At 27.7% G+C, this 26,480-nt stretch overlaps 1 protein-coding gene across 6 annotated transcripts in view; it reads right to left on the bottom strand.

The window, feature by feature from the left end:
• Nucleotides 1-300: 300 nt before the first annotated feature.
• Nucleotides 301-26,480, bottom strand: part of LOC129981734 (nuclear receptor coactivator 2-like) — a 378,069-nt gene continuing 351,889 nt past the window's right edge. For 4 of the 6 annotated variants that reach the window (XM_056092698.1, XM_056092699.1, XM_056092696.1 and 1 more), the window contains 16 exons: nucleotides 25,791-26,118; nucleotides 25,587-25,699; nucleotides 24,823-24,973; nucleotides 23,386-24,322; nucleotides 21,722-21,802; nucleotides 19,551-19,721; nucleotides 18,062-18,619; nucleotides 16,932-17,420; nucleotides 15,849-16,091; nucleotides 14,660-14,953; nucleotides 12,831-13,068; nucleotides 12,101-12,299; nucleotides 10,480-10,570; nucleotides 10,011-10,125; nucleotides 8,514-8,614; nucleotides 301-6,425 (listed from right to left, as the gene is read on the bottom strand). In XM_056092698.1, coding sequence (XP_055948673.1) covers nucleotides 6,351-6,425; nucleotides 8,514-8,614; nucleotides 10,011-10,125; nucleotides 10,480-10,570; nucleotides 12,101-12,299; nucleotides 12,831-13,068; nucleotides 14,660-14,953; nucleotides 15,849-16,091; nucleotides 16,932-17,420; nucleotides 18,062-18,619; nucleotides 19,551-19,721; nucleotides 21,722-21,802; nucleotides 23,386-24,322; nucleotides 24,823-24,973; nucleotides 25,587-25,699; nucleotides 25,791-26,118 — 4,184 coding nt within the window. In that variant the 3' untranslated portion in view covers nucleotides 301-6,350. The remainder of the gene's footprint in view (nucleotides 6,426-8,513; nucleotides 8,615-10,010; nucleotides 10,126-10,479; nucleotides 10,571-12,100; nucleotides 12,300-12,830; nucleotides 13,069-14,659; nucleotides 14,954-15,848; nucleotides 16,092-16,931; nucleotides 17,421-18,061; nucleotides 18,620-19,550; nucleotides 19,722-21,721; nucleotides 21,803-23,385; nucleotides 24,323-24,822; nucleotides 24,974-25,586; nucleotides 25,700-25,790; nucleotides 26,119-26,480) is intronic. The other 2 variants (XM_056092700.1, XM_056092701.1) reach the window with 2 other exon arrangements.

The raw sequence follows: 26,480 nt of genomic DNA, 5'->3' as shown, positions 1-26,480 counted from the left end.
TTTAAAAATTACTTTAAATAACCAAGTTTTATTAAATTTTAAATAGGAAAAATACACAGAAATCCTTAAGAGCACAGTGTACGTTATGTTTCTGCATTATATATTACATTTACCATCGGGAAGACAAAAATCTGAAATATTAAAGATTTAGTTTTAAAATTTTGACAGAATGAAACGAAGTAAAATAAATAAAATTGGCTACTAAAAAACATTCACCGCACTGCCTGAATCTATTCAGAAATGTACGTTGACAGAGGGAAGAATCAAAGCACAATAAATAAGTGACACACACACATAAAAAACAGTATATAAACCCATTTTATTAATTCACAGTTAATCTGAGAAAAGGATTAAATGAATGATGAAGTCAAACTATACAAAAAGCATTTTCAATGAAACAATTTGTGTATGTTCAAAAAATTTTCCCTTGCAACTGTCACATTCCCAAGAAAACAAACACTGCAATTTTTTTTAAACATTACTCTCATGATAATAATGACAAAATAATTTAGCCGCTGGTATCCTCTGGAAAATAAAAAAAGTCAAACAGATCTACAATCAGTTCTGTACGTGTGCATGTAAAGTAGTAACATACAGGTCCAATAACAATATAATTTGAGGGTGCGGATTCTAACTTGGTGCTTGTCGTTTGTAATTCTGTACTAAAGATGCTACACAGATGACAACAATCAATGAAAGTGAGAAAAAAATTCACAAGAATGATTATAGTCTTCAAAAATAATAATTTGTCAAGTTTCCTATCACAATAAAATAATTTACAAAAATATTACATTTTTTTACAATTTAAGAATCCATTTTTTTTCATTATGGTATGGCTGGGAATGAGAAAACTGAGGGCAACTAGGGAAGAGATTATAATAAATTTTTAATTTATATTCACATTAATTGCAATGCTGATGTAGGAACAACAGATTTAACATTCAATCAAATTTTTAGGTACATATATTTTATATGAAGGTAATTATTATCAAGTAATAATCACAGTTATTTTTCCAACCAATATTATTACTATGATGAACAATGGCAAGATTCAACTTAACTTTACACATGGATATTATCACAAATGATTCGTAAACTGATTTTGATAACAATCGATCACCACGGGAATCTGAATACTTTTCTTTGTTCCTAATGAAAAACTGAGTTTTCTAAGTAGGGTTCTATCGGGGTTCTTTTTCATCAAGGCACCACACTAATTTCACAACTCATTTTTTTTCTTATTATTAACCTCTAACTCTATATGTATTTTTCTTTAAGTATAAATATATGTTGTTTTTTTCAAACTAAATTCTATGAGCAACACTTCACTTTTTTACAACTACAAGTTATCAAAGATCAATTGTTAAAAGATTTCCCTTTCAGCAGTTGCATGCATTCTGCTAATACAAACGGGAAATCTTCCATACTAAAAATTCTTGATTTAAGTTCAGCTAGCACACAATGCATAGAATGCAACCAACCTAAAATGTTAATGTGATAATCTATTATAAAAATATTCTTCTGAAATATAATGCATCATGCATGGCTATTAAAAGTGCACAATAAGCTATGTTTTGGCAATATTGGTATTCATATTTTGGACCATTAGTCATATCACTTGGACATATTTTTGTGGTCATTTTTATTTCATTCATCCACCTAAAGCTACTATCAAATATGAAAATTAACATTAAACAAACAGCATGCAAAATAGAAAGCACTATTGTATACAAGAACAAGGGCTTCAAAATAATTCGCTTCGATTCCATATGCACTGTTATATAAAACAACTGCTAATGATCACTATCTGTTTCCACAAGTGATTAAAAGAAAACCTTTGATTCTTCTAAAAATGCAACCTTGTTATATTAAATTTATTAATCAGTGAAATTTTCAATGTTATAAAAATTTAAGGATTGACATATTATTTTCTAAAGGAAAAATATTTGTTTGATAAAATGGGGGGGGGGGCTTTCATTTCCTTTCAATTATATTAGATTTTTCAAAAGTTGGGCAACTTTTAAAAAAATAACCAGGTGAAGATTGTTAAAATTCAAATTCTTTAACCTACCAAACCACTGAAGGCAATAATGAAACGGGTTTTGAATGACTTTGTAGTTTTAAAATATCAATATTTTGATCCATTTTTAAACACTCTTTAATATAGAATATCAAAATACATATTTTGTACTTGCTCCATCAATCAATAAAAAAAAATATAAATGAGATAAATATTGGTTTCAATAGATCATTGCCTTTTTTAATATTTCCCCCCCCCCAAAAAAAGAAGTTGAATAATTTAAAGGTGTCAGAAGTATTACTATTTATAGCTTTTATAAGTTTAATATTAGAAAGTTAATAAGATATTCAAAGGAAAATTTAAAAGTCATTTTCTATACAAAATAAATAAAAGAAAACATCTAACATTGATATTTATCTTCAAACAAAGAAAACAAATTCTAACATTGATTGATTGGTATCAGCAAGATGTTTCAAAAATTTAGCATTTAACTATTCAAACACTTTTACCAGATAACAATTAATGTATGTCTTCAGATTAACAATCTTCCTAAATTTTAGGATGACAATCAACATTCTTAATAAATTGAAATTTATTATCTATAAATATTTGGAAAATTAGATATTTTGTTAGGTCTTGAGCCCTATTTGGTTAAACAGATCAAATATATAACAAAGACTTTGATTCAACAAGAGTATTATTAACATATCCACACAAATATGCGAAGGATGAATAATAACTGTAATAAAAATTTTCCTTATGAATTGTACATTTAACTTTTAAAAGCAATACATTATATTTTTTCCAGATCCAATATTATAAACAATTTAACTGTAAAGAAATAATGAAAGGAGCTCTAGTAACAACATGTTATTCATAGGTTTTTTTAGGAACTTAAAGAATAAATTGTCACATCGTAACAAGTGCGTCTTAAATATTTTGGAAATGGTTAATGATAGATCAGAACAACAGAGAAAAGAAGGGAAGTATAACTGTCCATTGAGAAAGATGGATACACATTCTACATTTTAAAGGTGAACAGTTTTTATAATTAGGAAACAATCCATTTGAAAACTAGTAGTACATTTATATACATATATATATATAATATTAAAGCATGAAAAATAATTGTATATATATGAAGATTAATTTAAATATATATTTCACATTTTAAAAATCGTTTCTCTCAAAGAAAAAAATGAAGCAGATGCATTATAATATCTCAGGTTCAATGAAACTTTACTATAAGCAGAAACACCATAGTTTACCAAAATAACATGATTCAAATGTTCCTTCTTTCTTATTTTTATAGTTCTTAAATGATTGATTACTTAAATAAACTCACATTGCCATGATTCGCCATGCTGAATTTAGATTTTTGAGTAAACATAAAATTTAATATTTTTAATGACAATTTGAAATTTTAAGAAGCATGTTAAAAAAACTAATCACATTTTAAAATAACATTTTTTTTTTCAGTTATGTAAGTAATATAATCAGTTTAGGTATAAATCAATCAGAACCATTAAAAAAATGTATAGTTTATTATTTTTGTCAGTTTCAAAGTTTAAAAATGTTACCAGATAATCTCATTAAAAATAAAACATTAACTCCACATTGAGTTATTCTTGGTTTTGGTGTTGTTGTATAAACATTATAATCAATTTAGGTATGATCCGGTCAGAATCATTTAAAAGATTCAAAATTATTTTAGAATGAAAAGTGATTAGTCATATGCATTAAAATATTTTACTTTTTCCTTGAACTAATACAAATATTTATCCCAAATATCTCTATATAGTTTCTTTTTCCAATGCAAATTTTTGAAATCAATTTTAAATACTTAGCAAATCCCCATGCTAAACAGGTTACAAATCTTAGGCACTTTTACTACTGTAAAATAGTTATAAAAGGCCAGTTTTACATTGAAAATGTTACTGTCATTAAAAATAAATACATAATAATGCAATTCTTACATTCTTGAGATAACTACATCACTCTTTAATCATATACTTTAAACCATACCATAATTTGTTAAGAAATTATATTCATTTATTCTGAAAGACAAAAGATAATAAAATTTCAGAAAAGCACATGGAAATAATAGAAAAAATTGTACACAATATAATAAACAATAATAATAAAGTTTTCCTGCACATCAATTTAAATTTCTTTAAATAGATATCATAGATATAAATTAAAATTTTCAGACTAGCTTCACATACATATATATAAACATAAATATTTTCCAATCACAATAAAATTTATATAATTATGATCTGATTATTATATATTTGTTAAGAAACAAGTATGATATTAAACTAATTATCAAAGGACAAATAACATGTTAATTAATTTTAAATGTGAATCCAAGAAAATAATTTAAATGACAAGAATCTCAATTACATTTTCAATTTTAAATAAAACATCTCCCCAATGTAAATGCAAAAGAGTTAAGATATTTGAATAAGAAAAATATTATAATGACGATAAAGTGATTTTTTTTTTTTTTTTTTTTTTAGTTTAATCAGTAGATTGTGTAAAATAAAATTCGCATTTAGTAAAAATTTTTATAAACACAAATATATTAAAATTAACAAAAAAAATTGACTTTTAATTTAGAAAATAAAAATGATGAATCAAGCAAGCAATACTTGAAGATTTCACTGAAACATCGGCAAATAAAAGCATTAACATTTAAAATAATTAACAATGTTACTCAATCTCAAAATTTTGAAATGAAAAATGATTACATATGTTATAATAATAAGTCTGTTCGATCCATTTCAAACCAAAACCAAACTCACAAATTTCCGATTCAGATTTAAACTCAGTAAATGGGGAGACAATCAGCAAATTTAATCACTCGTTCAAGGCACAAGACTACATCTGCAAATTTCTAGATCTATTCTGAAAAGTTATAAACTTTTTAACATCTAAACTATTTCAGTTTTCAGAACTTCATAAAATAGTATATTTTTCACAATCTAATCTCTCTTTTAACAAACAATTCCCTTTTGTACATCATTATGCATCACAATAGTTAGAAAGATATACAGTTACCGGGAGAAATCACTAAAGTCTGACTATAAAGCCTCAATAATATAAACTTATCACATGGATTCCTTTCAAAAATAATTTGGCTTGACCTACTTTCAGTAAAGATTGTAATTTCATGTTTTGTTTTCGCCATGATCTCAAACAGAAGGAGAAAACAAAAACTTTGTTGGAATGTATCGCTTCGTATCATAAAGCCCATTAAATTCTTAAATTAAAAAAAATGGGTAGCATTTCTATTCTTAAATAAAATCCTTTTCGACAATTTTCAAAACAAGGATAACACTTTCAAATATTCTCAGCCAAAGAAATAATTCTATCCCGTACAAAAATATGTTAATAATTTTTAACAATTCTATACAAGCAAAATTTAATACATCTTTATATTTTATATGTATAATGTAAAATACAATTCACACTCTACACAATAACTACACTTTTAAAATAATTTTTTTAGGCTAAAAATCTTAGTACAAAACGACAAATACAAACTAGATCACATTGTATTTTTTTTTCATGCCATAGTCTTCCAGCTCGCAGAACATAAGCCAAATCACGCTAAAACAAATTATACACTCAGGTATGCTTTGTTTTCTTTGAACATGCAGAGTCCATAATGAATATAACTATGCAAATACAATATTCTCTATTTATGTGTGTGTATATATATATAGATTTATTTTATATATATATATATGTACATGACAAACATGCATACAAACACAAACATGCTGTACAAATTCAGGCAAGTTCAATGCAGAATGTAGCCCATAAACAGCATAGTCCTAGGAGTTGCAAAACTATGCAACTGTTAGCTTACGATGATGTGTATACATAGAGTATACAATATATATGCAATATGTACACTATTTCCTTGTTAGTTAAAGCTGGTAGTGTTTGGTTTTTTTAATTTTTTTCTTTTCAAAAGATGACTTAATTCCAGTGAGTTTCCCAATCATCTGATGGTTAAGAAAATAAGAGCATTCGAGCACTTATGCTCTGTTCCTGAGAAGTGGATGATGGTACAATATAACAAGAGGAGTTGTTTCGAAATTCGACTTGACCAAAAAACAAAAAAGAAGCAAAGAGATGATTTGGGCTCCAAGAACAGGGCTGGCTAGAAAAGGGAAACCAGTTTTTTTTTTCCATGCTATTTTTGCTGTTTCTTTCACATTATGAAAACAAAAGTATAATCAAAATTAAAAGTTTTTTTGAAGATATTTTTTTTTTTGTCTCATTCTAAAAAGAGTTTGTCAAATGTTAAGGTTAGACTTCATGGAGGCTCTGAAAGTAACTGTTGGAGAAGTGATTTCTTCTGTTCAGCAGGTCTTTGTTCCTCCATTTGAAACTGCATCAAGGAGAAAAAAAAAAAAAAAAGTTAATAAAATCATTTTCAAATTTTATTGAGAACAATAAAAAATAAAAATTCCAATTAATCCTTTGTTATATTACTTAAATGAAATTAAATTTTTAATTTAATATTGAAAATGATCGTTAAAGAGAATATTTCAGTTTTAAAATCTTAGAATAAATCATTCACATCAAAATAATACAACAATCATAAAAACAGCATATTTCAATTAAATATTTTTAAATTTCTGGTTAAAAAAACATGTAAGAGTATGCATATTTTCAGGAGAAAAATGTATAAAATCATTCAAAAACAAGGAAAGATAAAAAAAATTTCAAAAATTTAATAACAGTTCAATTTTTTCACGATTTCTTTACATTTCAGTTAATAAGTAACATGCCTGATTTTTAATAAATTAATAATAAATAAGTATAAATTTATCTCTTTACGACTAGTAATAGAATTATATGTGTTGGTGACCTACAGGCCAGACTATCCGACTTACAGCAAAGAACTTAGAACATATGTGGAAGTTTGGCAAATTTAGCACATATTTGGAATAAAGGATGTGCACCTTGAAGAAATTCCTTCAAAACTTTAATTAACTTAGATTTTGTTGTTTCTCCAGAATTACTTCCAAAAATATTATTACGCAAAAATTTTTACACCATTTTAAAATTAAAAACTTTTAAATGACACATTTTTAGTTTCCACAATTTTTTTGTCTAAATTTAATTAAACTTTTAAAGGTATTTTACAATAATGTATTCATTGATGTGACTAATATTTAAGTCTGTTTTGTTCTAAAGACCTGGCTTATTTTGCCATATTTTAATAGACTTTTACTTTCTTATATAGGAAAAGAATGTATTGTAATGATTTAAAATGTTGAGCTTAAAATTTTCATGAATATTCACATTTCAAATCTCCCAGAATCCAAAATATGCAATTTTAGAATTATGCCTGTAATTCAAGAACAATTTGACTATAAAACAAAGTGAATCAGATGAATGAAATGAGATACAGCTTCAATATCTAAAGTGCAGATGTTTATTAAATTTGAAACCAAATTTATGAAGTGGCTAATCATCTGATCATCTGTACTTTTGAATGCTTGTAAATGTGACAATGCAAAATTGCATTTGTATGGGATTTTTGCAACTACCATTGTGGTTCTGTGTGAATTTCTGGTTTTCCGATTAAGGTCATCCAAAATAAATTATTTACTTGTGTTGTTATTAACCATTTCATTACTGGTATTTGTACATTAATCACAGTCAGCATGTAATTGCAAAAAAACACTTGAAGATCATTAGCAGGCCTTTTTACAGCTATTTATCACCAATGGCATGCAGTTAATAAAATACAAGTGCATTGCTTATAAAATATGCAGGAAAGTTCTGAGGAGACCACTTACATTAATTGCTTAAAGCAGGCTTTTTTATGGCTCAAATTCGACTTAAGAAATAAAGAATGACAAAAAACTTTTTAGCTCACACTTTAATATTATCACTCTTTAAGCTTGACATTATGATTCTTAAAACAAGTACATTGATTTGATTTTATTGAATCATTCTGTGATATACTATGTAAATAATAAAATGTTCAATGATTTGTCTTTCATCCTTATATTTTTTACAAAAATTTTTCAATTCAACAAGTATGTCATATGACCATTTGAATAATTTTTTGATCAATATTAAACTTTACTCTTTATTTGAAATGACAGAAAATTAGACAGGCATGGGTGCGAAATGAACTGTATACAGTTTCTAAAATAAAATGAGTAGTATAGCTATCAAAAGATTAAAAATTTTTTATTAAGGAAGCTATGAACACTAAGTTACCTATAGTAGATTCAATTGAAATTTACAATATCTCAGATAACTGTCTGGTTGCCAAAGGTGGTTAGTTAAGAATAAGTAATGCTTGAACATTAGTTTTCTTTTTTTTAGTATAAACATATTTATGTAACACTAAGATTGGATAAAATTTCTTCTATAGATTACACGATATTAAAATCAAGAATAATGTATCCAAACAAAACATGCAACAGGAAAAAAAAAAAGGAAAAAAAATACATACTCTAGGACTTCCAGTTCGTGTCTGAGTATCATTGCTATTTGTACCACCGACAGTATTAAGAAGGGACTGAGGATACAAAGCATCAGAAGATGGCTGACCATCTAACAAGGAAATAAAAATCAATATTAAACTCAAAAGAAAAGTCATTAAAATAATACTAAATTGTGCATACATTCATCATATAATAATTTATTTGAAGTAAAATAGTCAATCATGTCAAACTTATCAAATTCAACACATAATTAAAATGACTATGTAAATAAACTGATTTATCCTTAAAAATATATTTACATATATGTAAAGTATTTCTTGTTTTAAGGAGAAATAAATGTGGAGTTCTTTACGAATAATTTTTATTCGTTATCAAGATTTTGTAAGAGCCATGGAAAATTAACATTGAGATCTGAGTGCAGCAATTGTGAGCTTATACAGCTTCCAAAGGGAATTTCTCCAGAACTCTAACATTTATACACATTACAGATTGAAGAACACGGGAACCAAAAACTTTTGCAACTTGGAAATTAAAATAAAGCCTGAGTCTGAATGATTAGAAAAAAAAATATTTTTAGAATGCAAATGAATTGGAATTGTTACATATGTATAAATACTTATAAATTCTACAAAAAAAAAAAAAAAAAAAAAAAAAAAAAAACCCTTCCAAATTATTGCTTAGTTGGAATGCATTTAGTAATTTTAAATAATCTAAAAATCTGTGAATGTTTAGAATAGTTCTATTATAAGATATCCATGCATATAAATTTAGGCAAAAAGTATGCAGTAAAAATTGTAACATTCAAGTATTAACATAAAGGTATGTATTGTGAAAACTTAACATTAAATCATTTTAATAGTCTTCTTTTATAGATTTGAAATGCATTTTATATAAAGTTTCCATAAGTTTCTTCAATTTTCAAAGTGCTTCTTTCATTTCTATTGAAAATTACATAAATTTAACGCATATTGCAAGAATCAAAAACATGAATGATGATGCATAGCTTAATTTATTAGAAATTTGACTTTTATTCATGCATTTACATATGAGAACATATTCAAATAAGGATATTAAGAGAATTTAATTCTTTTTTGTCACAGGCACTATATTTTTAAATTTAGAAAACTAAACAAACAGATAAAATATACTCTAAATCCCAAAATTAATTATTTCACATCATTACTTAAAAATAAAAAGGCTGCTTAACTAATTTAATATACTATTCATCTAATCATAGTTTTAGTATAAGTGTTCAAATGAACTATCAAATTTTCATATTAAACAAATTTAGTGATTGTCTGGATCACAAAGTTTTCAATTAACAAATAGAACTTAAAATACATGCATTGTAAATATGACAAAAATTACGGCTTTGCCACAAACCTATCATTACTAGAAAGTTAAGGATTTGAATTTAAAAAATAGACATCTAATTCAGAGTTCTTTCAAACTATGAATTTAAGTACAGAGTTAGTAAACTAAATAAAATGAACCATTGTTTTTACCATTGTCAAGATCAAGAGAAAATCCAAGAGCATCAAAATCAGCTTGACTAATAGACTGATTTGTTGACTGAGATCCTGTTGCTTGAGGCATTTGTTGTACTAACTGTTGGTGAATCTAAAAGGATAAAAATTATATAACATCTTTTGAATTTGATTAAGAACAATAAATAGTAATAAGTTCTCTTTTTAAGATACAAATAAAAAATGGTGATAATTTGTATTACAGCACTACATGATTTAAATGCATTTATTCCTTAATTGCTCTGGAAATATGCATGACTCATTCTCAATAATTCAAGTGTAAAAATCCACACTTTTCCTCATCTCTATATTAAAAGAGCACAAATATTATATATATATTGATTGTGGATATAACATAAGAAGGTAGCAGGGTAAGATTCTTATTTAAAAAATTTTTTAAGAAGAAAAGAAATTAATATCTTCTATAATCAAGATAATTATTACTAACCTGGTGCTGCTGAGTTCGGGCTCCAACTTTGGCTCTCAGCTCCTGACGAACATATTCAGATCTAATTGCTCCACCTCCATTCCCACGATTCCTGGTTCAAAGAAAATGAAGAATGAATGAAAGTAAGCTTTTGATTTGCATAGTAAAATTTTATGGATTATATTTATAAACAATATTAACTAAAAAATTCAGACATTCAATATATAATATTTTTTTTTTTTTTTTTTTTGTTTCCTATACTAGGCTGTATTATGATTTTACTGTCCATGATCTAAATCACTTATTACTATTCATTATCTATGTACAGATAAATAATTTTGGAACAAATAAGTAATTAATCATATGCATTTCAAGCAAATCACAGTTCATTTAGTTGTAAATGAGACATATGATCAAATTTTGTGCATGTATAGACATAAATGTCAATAGCTTTAGAAGTTATAAAAAAATCCTCTAAATAATCTATATACACTTAATAAATATGACAAGAGATAAACCAATTTTGAAAAAAAAATCTAATATTCGAAATATATAAAATTACTCTTAATCAACGAAAAAGCAGTAAATAAAGTAAAATTTTAATTTTAAAAAACTATAGGAATACAATAACACTTACTAACTGAATAAAAATGAAGAATTTAAAGGTTTGATGAAGCAAAGAAAGTGATTTAAATTTCAGTGAATGAAATTGCTCTTGCAAATTCATATGTAGAAATCATTTTTAAAAATTTTTCTAACTGGGAGGGGGAATTACACTATTACATTCATTATTAAAAAGATAAATGCTTAACTTTTCATTTGGTGAAAAGTGTTTTGAATTTTAAGATGATATATTTGATAATTGTGCAAGATAATATTTTTAGAAATTTCGCTTCACTTTCAATTAATTAAAAATTCATTTAGGTGCTTGTTTCCATCCTCATAAGTACATTTTGATTCAAATAGTTTGGCCAATAATATGGCAATTTTTAGACAGAGAGGACACACATTTCCTCTGCTAATAGATATAACTGATAAAAATCAAATACAGATGGTTCTTTCATTTAAAGAGCCATATTGATCTAATAGAAAAATGTCCTTAAAAAATTTTAAACCATTTTGAAAACTTTTATTAGTTTTGCTCAGGAAATGTTTGATACATTAATAGCTTAAAACACTAAAAAAGATTTTTATGAAAAATAATTAGAAAACAGTAAAAATATAAAATCTATTGATCTGGCTAGGGTTGGAATAAACTTGATGAGGGCCCCTGAAACTGATATTGCTTGAGATAAAAAAAAAAAAAAAAAAAAAATCCCATACAATGCATATTTTGATTTGTCAGACAATGGTTTTCAAAATATAGTTTCAGATGCTTTACAAGATTTAATTACATTTTCATAAATAATTAAATTAATCTGTTTGAATAATTAAGATGCATTAACTACTAGGCAAAGATAATTCAAAAATGTTTTATGTATAATTATTTAGATTTAACTTCAATTACTAATTCAACATAACATTTTGAGAAGGGGTAATATGAGAACTTAAATTAAAAAAATTGAAATGGAACACTGTTTCAGTGTGCTTGGTTCTGCTCTTGGTGTAATTTTATGTCGGCATGCTTTTGTTTGGAACTCACCTATCAATCATGGCAGCAGGATAAACCTGTTGATCATAAGAGAAGTTTTCCAAGTTGTATGTGGAGGACGTTGAGACCGGCATAGTGGCATTGTAATTTGATGCAGGAGGGTTGTAGTTTCCCGGAGAAGGTTGAGGGGAGAGAATAGGATCACCTCCCGTGAAACCTGCCGGCAGGCCTCGAGGGGAATTGACTCGATCTAGAAAAATGCAGATGATTTTAATTTAATTGGATTGATTTTTGAAAGAATCAAATCAAAATATTTGTCTCTAAAACGAGAAAAAAGTTTAAACTAAGTCAACGAAGTTCCAGCGGAATGAAACATACATAATGAAGCTTATTTGCTTAGATTATTTTATTTCCCACAGAATTACTTTCTAGACTAGTATAAAAATAGGACTACAATTGCTTATTTTTCATACTTATTATTTCATGACAAAACTATCATACACATAGATTGACTAATTAAAATATGAATTACAATGTTAAATTAAAAGCAATTACAAAATATTTACTGAATACTAATAACAATAAAAGAGAAGAAACTGCACTGTATCTGTTTTTCAAGAAATTGAAATTACAATGATAAGCAGCCTATTAATTTCAAACTTTTTAGTACAATTTTACCATAACACATATTAATTTTTACTTAATGACTAAATAAATTTCCATTGACAATCACATGCTGTGAATGTTTTCTAAGAATAATAACTATTAAAAAAATACTCACTTGGAATGGACACAGCTCTCTGAAGCCTTTGTTGGGGTTGCTGTGCCTGTGGAGGAAGAGCAGAAGTCTGCTGTTGGTATAAGTTGACACCAGGGGAAGGTGGGTGAAACGGAGAATCGGGTGGATTCGAAAAGGGAGAATTTCTGGCTCCAGGACTAGGCATAGAGTGAATCATCTGACGAGGCTGTGGTTGCTGCTGGCTAGGAAATCTGGCCTGATTAGCAAAAGGTGCCTGCTGCTAAGAAGTTTATGAAGGTTTTAGTTAACACACTTAAAATTACATCATTCACAAATTAATTTCAGATCAAAATTCTTTGTACCAGTTGCAACCTTCCCATCAATATGCATATATGGTAAATTTAATTTCATTTTTTAATCACTGATTATTTTAAAACATTTCTCAGTAAATTTAATTAATCTAAACTAATTAAAAAATTGTAATTTATTTGTGTTCCTTGCATATGGATGTTTAACGCATGAATATAAATAAGAAAGTACAAATGCTTTTAAATAAATATTTAATTTATAACAACTTAAACAAACAAAGATAAATTAAGTAATAACTTCGTTTGGATACGCACTTGATAACTTTATGGTTATGCAAGAATAAGTAATGGTCAGCAAATTATAGGTTAAAACAACAACAAAATTTTTTTTTAATTTCTTGCTTGTCATGGCCATAATTTATAAGATTATTTTTACATTAAGAGTATTTCAAAGAGTTACTAATTTTATTTTTTTATTTTCAAAATTTTCTCATTCTTTCATGATAAATACTATCAGTATTTATAAGCAAATTCTTTAAAAAAAAAACAATATTCTAATGAATAAAATGGATTTTAATAAATAAATAAGGAAATCTCATATTTAATAATATAAATTAATGTTTCTTTCCACTATCTTTACTTATAATAAAGATGTCTGTGTATGTGGTAGTGCTCTACAGGACAGACTGTTTGATATATAGCTACCAAAACTGGCACAGATATATTTTGAATAATGAGAATGTGGACCTCAATTGCTTATTAACATTTAAATTAGAATTAAAATGAATTGAATATTAAACTAGATTTTGATAAGTTTTTTTTTTTATAATATCTTTTGAAGCATATAAATTTTATAATATATAACAGAACATATTTTATAATATATTTCGAAACATTTTTATAATATTTTTCTGCACTAAAATGAATTAAACAATATTTTAAAATCCAACAGATTGGTTTTCAATGATGCCAATTAAGTTGCTGTCAAATTCTTTAGTCTAGATTTAATTAATTTTTAAACATATTTTTCAGTACATTTAACAATAATATTTCCAATGTTGTGATTGAAACCAGAATCATTCACATTGTTTCATCAAATATACGAAAGCATGATTTTTTTTTTCACTGTTAAAAGCGAAAGAGCATTCTGTTTAATATCTAAGTAGTTTACAGGATAAATTAAATGAATACTGTAAAATTTAGAAGACAGATAAATCAGAATTTCCGCTTTTAATAAACATTATGAGGTTATGGAAATGATCTCCATTAGAAAAGTATATGTATGCAATAAACAAATCAGATGAAAGACAATTAAAATAACATGGTTTTAATGATGGCAAATTGAAGGAATCATGAGCATGAAACTTTGTCTAAACAATTTAAATTTAATTAAATATAGCCAGCAAACCAATTACTTGGCAAGGTTGATTAGTGTCATAATATGATAAAAACTATCAGTATAAGTATTTTAAGTAATAAAAATGGATTTAATGTGCAAACAAAGAAATCTGTTTTATAAAAAAAAATTAGTCAAGTTAATTATGTCAATTAAAGAATAATTACTTGTGAAAGTTGTGCATTCAACATGGGATTCTGTTGCTGGAGATTAGCAGGATTTTGGGAAGCTCTCTGCACCCATGTTTGGGTTGGACCTGGTTGTGACTGCATGTGTGGAGAAAGTCGAGCCTGTGGATAATTGTTAGGATATCCGGGCTGTTGAAGAGGAGAGAAAGGTGGCTGCTGACGTTGACCGGGTGATAACTGAGAAGGACTGGCAGGTGGAGCAACAGAATTAGGCATCTGCTGCACATTTGAATACCTGGGTGAAAGCTGTGGCTCAGGCATACTAGCAGATCTCTAAAATAGGAACACAACCAATTAACAAAAAGATGTTACACATCATATAAATCATCAATGTATTTCATTTCCATCCATAAATTGTGATATTATTAAATGATAGCTTATAGGGACACTGAAAATATTATTCTTCAATCTGAGCTGTCAATGCAACAAAATATTCGTGAACACAATCGATGACAAAATTTAATAATACATACTTCTAATTTCAAAAATAATATAGATGAAATATCATTCATTTTAAAGAAAAAGCCCTTGATCTATCATCCAAAATTTCTTCTTATGTCTAAAATTAAATTTTTAAAAAAATAGCCTGTTACCAAGACAACAGAAGTTAGCAATAGAATGAGCTTCATTTAATATCTATCACAATTATCAATACCTTGAGAGACAAAAAATCATACGTAAATTTATATATAAGATAATTTTTTTTAACTTTTTCTGAATGTTTTTTTAAAAAAGATTAATTTTTAATAGCTTATTGTATACAATAAATCATTTTTTTAAAAAGATTGTACTGACATTTTACAAATGGGAATTAAAATTTGGTATTTGTAAACTTAGTAGGACATTGGTGAACTTTAACATTAACTGCATGCAAATGGTAAATGTTAATTAATAGGCTATTAGTATGTGATCATAGGTGATTAATTGCTTGCATGGGGTTAATACAGTAAGTACCCCTAAATACCCCTAATTCAAGGCCAATCATTATTCTGTACCCAAAATGTAAAAATGATCATAATGATTCAATTTAAGGCTTAGAAATTATAATGATTTTGTTTTCTTTAGCATTACATGAAGATTTATTAAGTAATTGCTCTTAATTGTAGACATATTTTAAGAACAAAAATCGTTTAAAACACACCACTTGTTTTAAGAAAATGATACATACTTGTAAAGTAACATTTGGAGCAACAGTGTTATTCATTAAATCATTCATATTTTCCCCAAAAGGACTGGAAGCTGGTGATTGAAGGTTGGGAATATTTTCAGGTATTGGTTGCCTAGAATTGAGTGTATTCAAGGCCAGCTGTTGCTGCTGCTGTTTTTGCTGCATCAGAAGTTGTTTCTTCTGGTTGAATTGTTGCTGAAGAAATAATTTATGTCTCTGCTGTTCCAAAAGATGACGTCTCATCTAATGAAAAAATATATATTATAAAAACAAATAAACAAATCAAGACTAAAAAAAATTAATGGATCCAATAGTTATTTTCTCCAGTATCTAATTCTGATAAGCAAAAATAGTATATCATATATAAAATGTCTAACTACAAAAACACCACATGGCATTTTTATGGAGAGGACACGGAATCAGGTTTTAGTATGCATCAAATACATGATCCATTATATCATATTCAGAAAGACACTTCAAATTAATTGTGAGACATAACCTGTTGCGATTTGGTTATAGTGAGTACCGAACTCGCAATGTTTGGGTTCGTAGCCGAGTGATCTCTCATGTCCAGAGGTTGTTATCTGGCTTATAAAGCTTCACCACAAAGCGGATACAAATAGTCTTGTATACCACAATACAGATTCTTTACAAGATACAAAAAATACATAGTATATTTTAAATTTCACCATGTAAATTGCAATTTTCTATATAGCTAATGAGTGAGTCATTTGTCACATAATCAGCATCTCGTATAAGACTACCAACTACAATGTATCTCAAAGTAGACAGTCAACATCTTAATAGCTAATAATATATTCTCTCTTTAAATGCTCAGGTTTGCTACGATAAATATTGAATCAAAATACTGCACATGCATATATGTTGTATTGATACAGCTACAACTCATCTTTAAATATCAAGAAATGACTGTAAAGGACAAACAGTCTCATCTTATTTCTCTCTATATTTATTTACACTAATTTGAAAATTTTTTATCAGATTAATAACAAATATATATTATCTCTAATATGTTCATAAAAGACTACATACAAGAATAGAGGTTTTAGATCAAACACTTACTGGTGGTGTCAAATCATTAACGTTGTTGAGTCCTCCATACTGTGGAGGCAAAGCTTGCCGCTGATTATTCATCTGAGCCATCTGCTGCATTTGTTGGGATGTCATATTTAGGGTATTAGTTTGTACTGTGGGTATGCCAGGAGGCCGAGTCCTTTGTACAGGATTTGATGTACTGTACGCAGGTGGAGCAGACTGGTACTGATTAACTAAGGAGTAGGAGCTTGAGGTGATGGGAGACTGCGTCATGACACCCGGTTGCTGAAAACGAGGTGAATTTCGAGAAGTGTTGGCTGGACCAGGCTGCACTTCAAAGCTCATAAGCTGTTTTTGGATGGATTGGATTGCTAATTTTTCTTGCACATCATGAGCAGATGGGGGACGTGGACTAGCAGTTGGGGCGGCTGCCGACGTTTCTGGTAGTTCTTCAAGTAATTTGAAAAAGGCAAAGTCATCAGTAGCCATGTTCATATCTTGTTCCATACTCCATACCTACAAAGAAAGGAATGATTAATTTTTAATTAAATAAATGTCAAACATTTCTGCTGTTAATCAAAAGCATTACAAAGAAAATAGCATGTTCCATATCTACAAAAATCTGTGAAAAGTTGCAATAATTTTAGAGAATCATAGAATATCTTCAAATCACACTGAAGAGGTGGGAGCGGGGAATCATTTCTTTAAACTCCTAAGTATTATTTACTAAGTAGAAGAATTAAATGGAGTTTATCACTTTTACCCAAATTCAGCTTTATAACAATGAATAGTTTTCTAGCTTAATAATAAATTATAATAGCTAGTGTACAAATAACTTGATAATAAGAATACCAAGAGTATTTAGCCTTTATGAAAATTTTCCTTTAAAGTCAGATCTAAATACTAAGGTAAAATCTTAAATCTATATCCAAATGTTGTTATAAAATGTGTATGTAATTTGTATTATTAAAGTTCTGCAGAAACAATTCGTGATTTCTTTCTTTCTTTCTTTTTTTTTTTTTTTTTTTTTTTGTCTGACATTATTAACTCCAAACCTTTCCCGTCAACCTCTATGGTCTACTGCTTGGGAGGAATAGTTATTAAAAATATTTATATAGAAATTCTGGGATTTTTTAAAGAATGATGAATGAACTTACTTGATCTAAAATATCAGACAGCAAGGGATCATTGGCACTGACCACATTGTTAGGATCTCTGCTGGCCTCTGCAAGCCCATCAATTAATAAGTTAGCAGTATTCTGAACAGAGGCTTGATGTTGAGAACTGTTGGATAACAGATCACTATAATTACCAAGTTGAATATTCTGGCTGTTATCCCCAGGAGACAACATCCTATTCATGAAATTAGTCACTTGGTTGTAACCAGTATTATTATTGGCTTGTGGAGCGAGTGTCACATGCCCTCGAGAATCTGCAGTAACAACCTCCTGTTGAAGAGAAGTAGAAAGCAGACTACGTGCACCAATCTGGACCTGGGAGAAATTGTACTGACTGGCTGTGGTAGAATTCGTGCCACTAGCTGGTGCCCCAGTATATGGCGTGTGCACCAACTTCTTTTCAAGGTTTTTTGGCAGACGTTCTTGAGGTAGCTGCGAAACAATGGCATTAGCAATGCTTGTAGGAACAGATGGTGCTGTTCTTGGTGTCTGAGCAAGCATTGATGCAAGCATAGGATTCTGTCCAGCAAGATGGGCCTAGATGGAGAAACAATAATATTAAATTACAGATTTAGAAAAGACAGAAATAACAAAGAAAAAAATTGCACGCCACACATTCAAATTGCACACTACTTGTAAAAATGCAAGCACTGTACATTTTGGAATGACTATGAGAGTAGTGAACTCTCTAGTCATTCTAAATAGTATACCTATGGAAATACTATAAGAAATTTATATCAATGTGAAAGGCAATTATATATTTAAGAAAAAAAATCTATGCAGTGATTTTTTAATATTTCTAGTGTTTAAATGAACCACATAAATGCACTTCATGAAATTATGCAGATAATTTAGATAACAGCATCAAAATGTTTTAATCATTACACTTGGGTTTTTTTATAACCATATAACATAAGATGAAACAAATTTACTATGAAAATGAACAGTCAAATATTTATAAACTCTTTTAAGGATATTGACAAAGAAATTAATCATCACAATAATAATTACAAAAGCTGCAAAAATTTGTCCAAGCAAACTTGAATCTTCTTAAGCTCTATAGTCATATATTATAATGCATTTCAGCATTTCAACTAAGCATGACATATCATTCATCAATTCATTAAAAATTAAATTAGGTTATGAAAACTTCACAACTTTGATTAAATTGAATTTCCAGTTACTTTTGCTTGTTTATAGCATGACAATTTTCTTACTTTTTATGGCTAATAGCAATTTCAATCAGAGTTGGTTAGGGACTTCTTATCAAAATTTAGTGCTGACACTGAAATTTAATATTTCATTCCATCAAGTTTAAACTTAATTTTGAAAATTAATAAATAGTATTGTGTTTAAAATTAATCCAATTTTTTATAGCCTAAAAAAGGTAAAAAGTCCATCAAAAATGTATGCTTAGTTGTGTTAAGTAAAATTTCTATGAAAGAATATTTAAAAAATCGATACTCACATGCTGCTGATTCTGCTGAGCAGGTCGCTTAGCTACTGATTCTTCCATAGGAGTATCTGGGGACTTTCTTTTAGCTACAGAGTTCATTGCGTCTAAAGTTGAATTCGGTAGCCTGGAAGGACCTCCCACTTTTGGAGGCCCAGGAGATATATTATTCATATCAGATGAGACCTATGAAAATAAAAGTAAATTATAACATTATTAATGATATATTGCATAAACCTAAGGTAATCACTTGGACATGTTAAATAACAATAAGCAAAAAAAAAAGTTTTTTTATGTAAATAATTTTACATTGAAAGAAAAATAATAGGCAGATTTAAAAGTTGCAAATATTGAAACTCAGCTATAAGAGCAATATCATAAGCTTCCAAGCTTAAGCATAACCATGCAATTATAATATTGGAAATATGAAATTTAACTTTGCCTTTATCACTCACTCGTGGAAAATCAGGAAACAGATTTAATACTGAATACTCAGATTTATTTATTCATATTGAAACAAACTCTTGTGGTCAAATTCCTTTAAGAATATTTTAAATATATTCTAAAAAAAATTAAAAAACATACAGTAGAGCAAAACTTTAAAAGATATTAAATTCCATCCCCTCCTCCCACCTTTTGATGTTGATACAGGATATGGAGACTATAAAGTTTGATAAATAACAACTGGATTTGATAAATAACAACCTTACAGACAAAGTAACAGTCATAAAAATAAATCTCCATATTCATAAAATAAGTTATTAAACAGGTTTTAAGAAATCCAACAGCATCTAGTTATGAAAGTGAAACAACTTACATGAAGATTGTCAAAATAAAATGCTTAACATTTCAGCCTGATTAACAAAGAATGCAATCCTACAAAACCTTTTTACCAATGAATTTAAGAATCTCATTTATACATTTTCTACTTTGAATAAGAAGAGAATAAATAAATGCTAACTCAAAAATTGATAAGTGAGGATATAACATTATCAATTATAACATTCAAACAATTTTTAAAATAAAAATAAAGAGGAATCACTTTGAAAAATAATAATTTATTACATTACTGACATGTTAAAGTCAGTAATATAATAAATCAATAAACAGATATAATATGTTAAATATATAGATTTCAATTGAACGCAGAAGGAATTTTAGATTAAACATATAATTTCAGTGCAAGTTTGATTCAAAAACGTTTGGCTAAGATGGAAATTCTGCATAATGATTTCATTTCAAATGTTAGGAAGACTTTAGGCAAAATTCCCTAAAAACTTCAAGTTCAGAAGTATGTATATTTAAAAATAAACAAATTTCTTTTTGCTTTTTAAGAATATTATTCTTTATATCATTATTCCTCAATTATGTAAATTAATAATCAAATAGAATAATAAATCATCATTCAGAAACAGGTATCTTTTAAAATCCAAATGAAAAATATCAATTATGAACAAACAAAAAAAAAGTTGATTAAAAAATAGTTAAAATTAAAAATAAACCTAGCCTGAAGTCTTCATGAAAAGAGATATATATATATATATTCTTTTTTTCTGGCATTACTTACATTACATCTTGAGTTAATTAACTGTATATTCTCACCTTCCAAAAATTATATAACATAACTAATATATAATTTTTAAGGCAATTAATAATTTTTAATGGGCATAATTTTTAAGACAGTCAATAATGTATCAAAAGAATATTCCGAGTTTAAAAAAAGAATATTCAGAGCTTAAGTGGTAATATTCATAAACAGACTTGCCAACTGTTACAGAATTTATATCAATTCAGGATTAATTTTTATGAACATTAAATTCAGGCAACTTTAATTACACATGTATAAAATAAGAAAAATATGTAACATTTAATATCTCTTTCCTGCTATCTTCTTGTATCATTGTTAATATTCACTGCAAATAAATTTTTTCTGATTCCTTGCTTACAAAAAAAAGTTAATCTTAAAGAGTTGGCAAGTTTATTCATGAAAATTTTTTTTATAAAAGATACTTAGAAAAATTCTGTATTTGATAAATAAATTAAAAAACTGGTAAAAAATAAATTGCTCAGATAGAGAAAGAACCAAATCTTCATCCGATTTGTAAATTAGAGAGAAAAAAAAAAGGGCCAATAAAAAAAGTAAAATCCCCCAAAATGTTATTTAAAAAGTAATGAATGTCACCCACTTTTCCATCTGTCTTCAAAAGTTGTTGAATTAGTAGGTCTTGATTTTTCTTAAAGCTTTTTTCCTCATCATTGTTTAGAAGCTAACAAAATGAAATTTAAAATAACTAACAGTGGTAAGACTGGAATATATAGATATATATACGAATTTCTCAGAACAGTACAAGAAATTTAAAATATGTTTTATTCTGAATATAAGGATTAATGAAAAATCATTTAATTAAAGAAAGGATTTCACTTTTTAAGTAAAACCTATTTTATTATTTTTTTTTAATTAAGTACTGTGAAATTATAACTGTATGTAATCTATTTTTCCCAAGATAATTGAAATCATATTATCTTTTAAATAGCATGAAATATATCTTTTTAAAATATATGGAATTTAATTTTTCTTCACTAATAAAAAAATAGAAAAATAAGAGATCAACCTAAATCTCAAAAATTATATTAAATTCAATGCTCCTACAAATATCCAAAATTATTCATTTTTGATTATATATTTCTATTAAATATAGCATAAAAACAATAACATGCAATATCTCCATACTTTCAAAACAATTAACCCCGTCATTCCTGTATGTCATCTAGGCATGAAATTATCGCTTCTTAGACTTATAAGCTGATTTTAAATCATTTTAAGAGATTATAATTTAATTCAAAAAACTACAAATAAGTTACAACTTTTCAAGCATTCTATAGATTCTTAATTGAATAGGAGGTGTCATCTTATTGGGTAAAAAAATAAATAAATAAATAAGAGGAACAGGTAAGGTATCAAATTATTTTTACAACCTTAAAATGGCTATTTTTCCTTTCTTTTTCTACTACTTAATTTATGTTGTATATAAATTAATAAAAAATAAAGACTCCTAATAAACTTAAATTACACAAACTCCAATTAAATTAGTATTAATTCACTTTCACATTACAGAATGTATGTTGTGAAGCTCAAAGCAACTGAAGAATATTAATAATTATTAAAAAAAAGAGAGAGAGAAAAGGAGAATAATTTAAAAAATTTCTTGGAATGCATATTAAATGTTAATGTTTTTGAAGTTTTACTAATAAATCAAAGGCTTTATAAAAGATTAAAGAAGTTGCTGTTTCAGCATTTTCATTAAATAAAATATTTCCCAAATGTAACAAAAAAAAATCTTGCATTTGTACTATTAATTCTAGAAAAAATTCAACAAATTCAACTTAACTGTACTGGATCAAATAATTTACTACAAGTCTACAAGTATACTAGCAACCAAATCCAAGTTACAACATTATAATGGCCAGATAACATGAATCATTCAATAAACAATAAAAAAAATTCTTTCATTGTCGAATACCAAATATTTCATAAATGAATTAATAATAACTATTAAAAAAAACAATGTGAAAAATTGGTTATATCGAGTAATAAAATTTCTTTTTTACATAGAATGGTGTTTCTGATCTGATATTGGTAATAAATATTCTTTAATATTTGATTATGTTCTAAATTCAGATATAAAGCTGGAAAAAACTGTATGTAATGTTGTAATGTTACATTAAACAAGTCACTCTAAAAGAATTGTAACAAATAAGACGAGATTTTTTTTAAAGTTGTCAATTGTCAAAGCAACAACAACAACAAAAAAAGCATTTTTTTCAAGTAAAATTTCAATTTTTCACTTACTTTCCTTAACATGTTATTGTTGTTGTTTATAGTCCTTTTTTGTAGAGCATCATATGAGCATAAATCAGATGCTATGGATACATTGCAGTTTGAATCACATGACAGATTCTTAGAACCATCATCATTCATATCATCATCCTCTTGATTAAGAAGTTCTCGGAGAATGATATTCTCATTGTGCGAAGACACAGACTCGCCACTGGTATTGTGGTTCACGAAGCCATTTTCAGCATTGCCAGTTATGTCTTCCATCTTTTCAGAGGATGATGTTTTAGGAACAGATGAATCAGCCTCCTCAATACCATGGGTGAGGAGGTTGCGGAGTTTCTGGGTAGCATTTGTAGAAGAGTTCTGACCTTCGCCCAGCAAACCTCCCATAGGACTGAGGTTTGTATCATTACCTTGAGTAGGAGGCTCTTCCCGTTTTATAAGGTTGGGAGCAGGTGAGGATGTCCGACTGACTGTCTGTGATGATACAGGACTGAAAGGGAAGCTGTTGGAAAATGGTGTCACTCGACCAGGAGCAGGACTGCCAGTCGCACTCACTTGAGCAGGTGACTGTGTGGAGGGAGAGCCCCTACCAGACAATAGTTCTGGACTGAAAGCACTACCCGATGGGTGTTGTGTCCTTTGTGGTTGTTGTGCAGTAGAGTTAACACTATTTATACTTGCAGGTGTTGATGGTGCACCCAATGTTGTGGGAAGGCTGCTGGTGTCCAGGTCCTGACCTTCACCACCACTCATATCCCAACTGGAAGAGGGTAAAAAATCGAGCCCAATGTCATTGAGATTAAAATCTTGGGGACTGAGGGAACTAAAGGAATAGGAATTCCCATTCATGTTGTTGCTTAAAGAAGGGACAATGGAGCCACTAGCGGGAGAAGGGTTACTTCGCTGGGAGACTACCACATTGTTTTCTAAGCAATGGTCACTATCCCTACAAGGAAATCAAAATTATAAGGTAAATATCTAATGATCAAAAAGAAAAGGTTTTGATGTTAATGTTCAATAGTAATTAAAAGAAAAGATAACAATTTGAGAAAAGTAATACAGTTGAGTAAATATTTTTATATGTGAAATATATTCAATAAAAATCTAAATTTTATTAAAGTTACCAATTGAAATACTTTATCTTGAAATATTCCTTTTAATCATTCTTAAAAATTTACTTCTGATGCTCAAAATTTTTAATACTATATCAAATTTAATTAATGTTTTCATAGAAATTTTGCTTATTTCCATAAAAAAAATTATTACTTCAGCATATTGCATCATAATACCATGAAAACTAAATAAATTTTTTATCTTTTCAAAAATACAGCTATATTTGCTATATCAAACATTTTTAAACTTAATATTGTTTCCAAATCATTGAGCGAAAATTAAATATTTAACATTAAGATAATTCTAAACTTGTTAAAAAAAAAGTAAACTGACCTTAGGATAGTGTGGTTAGCCACTATGATCTCTTGTTCACTGGCCATAGGGTTAAAATTCAAGCGTTTGCTTTTTGTTTGAACGTAAATTATTTTCTCGTGAGCTAATCGTAACCTGTAAACGCCACTGGTGTTGCTGCCTTGCTGGAGGGCTTTAAAAATAAAAAACATTAAGGATTAAAATATACATTTTGAATTAGTCAAATAGGAAAAGTATTACATTTTTGAATGCAAATTAATTTGAATAACAATTAAATAATTATAAACAAATATATAATCAGTAGTAATTTTTCAATTATGAATTGAAGTAGAGATTATAGAGTATCACCAGATCTTACCACCAGAATAATTTGTTTAAGTTCAATTTTTGAAAATGCACGATTAAAATTAATACAAGTTTAAAACTAATTATTACAAAGAAGCTAAATTTCTTCATAGTAAGAATTAATGGGCTAAAAAAAAAATATATGAGATTGTAACAGATATGGAATACAACAGAAAAGATTTAAGTAATAGCAAATAGATTCATATTACAATGGTAAATAAAATTAGATGTGAAAAGTTTATAACATACCAACTCTCAAGATTTTACATTTAAATGCATGGATATTTTGCATATTTCATTTAATAATTATAAATATTACATATTGATAGCTATCGAATATCAAAATAAATAAGTATATAATAAATATAGTTATGCAAAAGATTAAACTTGCAAGGTATAACATTAGGAAATAAAATATAAAGTACTAGAGAGAAACATACTGTCTTTCAAATGTTGAGTAAATTTTTGATAGTCATCGGGATGAGACATTTCTTGAATAATGCACCCCACTAAATCTTTATTTAAATACTGACTGTACGCTGAAGAGATACAACTGAAATTGAGAAATGATATGAATTAGGAATTACATGGAAAAATAATAAATTATGAATATAATATGATAATGAAAAAACAACTGAATATACCTTGTGTCAACTGAAATTATCTTTCCCCTTCCATCAAGACGGGTAACAAATTGTTCAGTTCCCTGAATGTTGCTCTTCTCATTTGGTGGTAAGCGTCTTGCAACGCATACCAAGCGATTTTGGCCTTCTGTTTGAATGTCTTCTGTATCATTTTTTTCTGCATGAGGTAATAGAACGGCTGATACTTGCATGGTTTCGTATTGAGATACTCTAGTTTGCTTCTCTTCCATAGTTTCGTCCTGATCCTCAGGAGGTTTGATCAGGAAGCGACAATGGAAGGCACTTTTACTGACTGTTTCACGAGGTTCGGACCAGCCAAACACATTACCTACAGTAAAAATTTTTTAATGGTATTATTATAAATATAAATCATTTTTATTTTAATTATTTTTAATGTGAATTTATCATCCAATGTCATAAATGCAACAAATTTTGAAATCAAATTCACTACCAGGTGATGACTATTGATGAATGATTTGCGTACAATCAATCTAAATTAAAGTTTATCAATAATTAAGTTCTAGTTTAGTTATATTAACCTCATAATTTTGAACCATGGTCAGATGACGATGACGACACCTGAATTATGTTCTAAAAATATTACAATAAGAAAAATATTTCATAGAAAACAGATATACAATAAATTAAAATATTCTAGCATATTAGGAAGTGAGCAGAAATAACAAAACT

The sequence above is a fragment of the Argiope bruennichi genome, chromosome 8, assembly GCF_947563725.1.
Source record: "Argiope bruennichi chromosome 8, qqArgBrue1.1, whole genome shotgun sequence".
Taxonomy (NCBI): domain Eukaryota; kingdom Metazoa; phylum Arthropoda; class Arachnida; order Araneae; family Araneidae; genus Argiope; species Argiope bruennichi.
The sequence above is the reverse complement of the archived record's forward strand: the minus strand, read 5'-3'. Positions and strand labels throughout refer to the sequence as shown.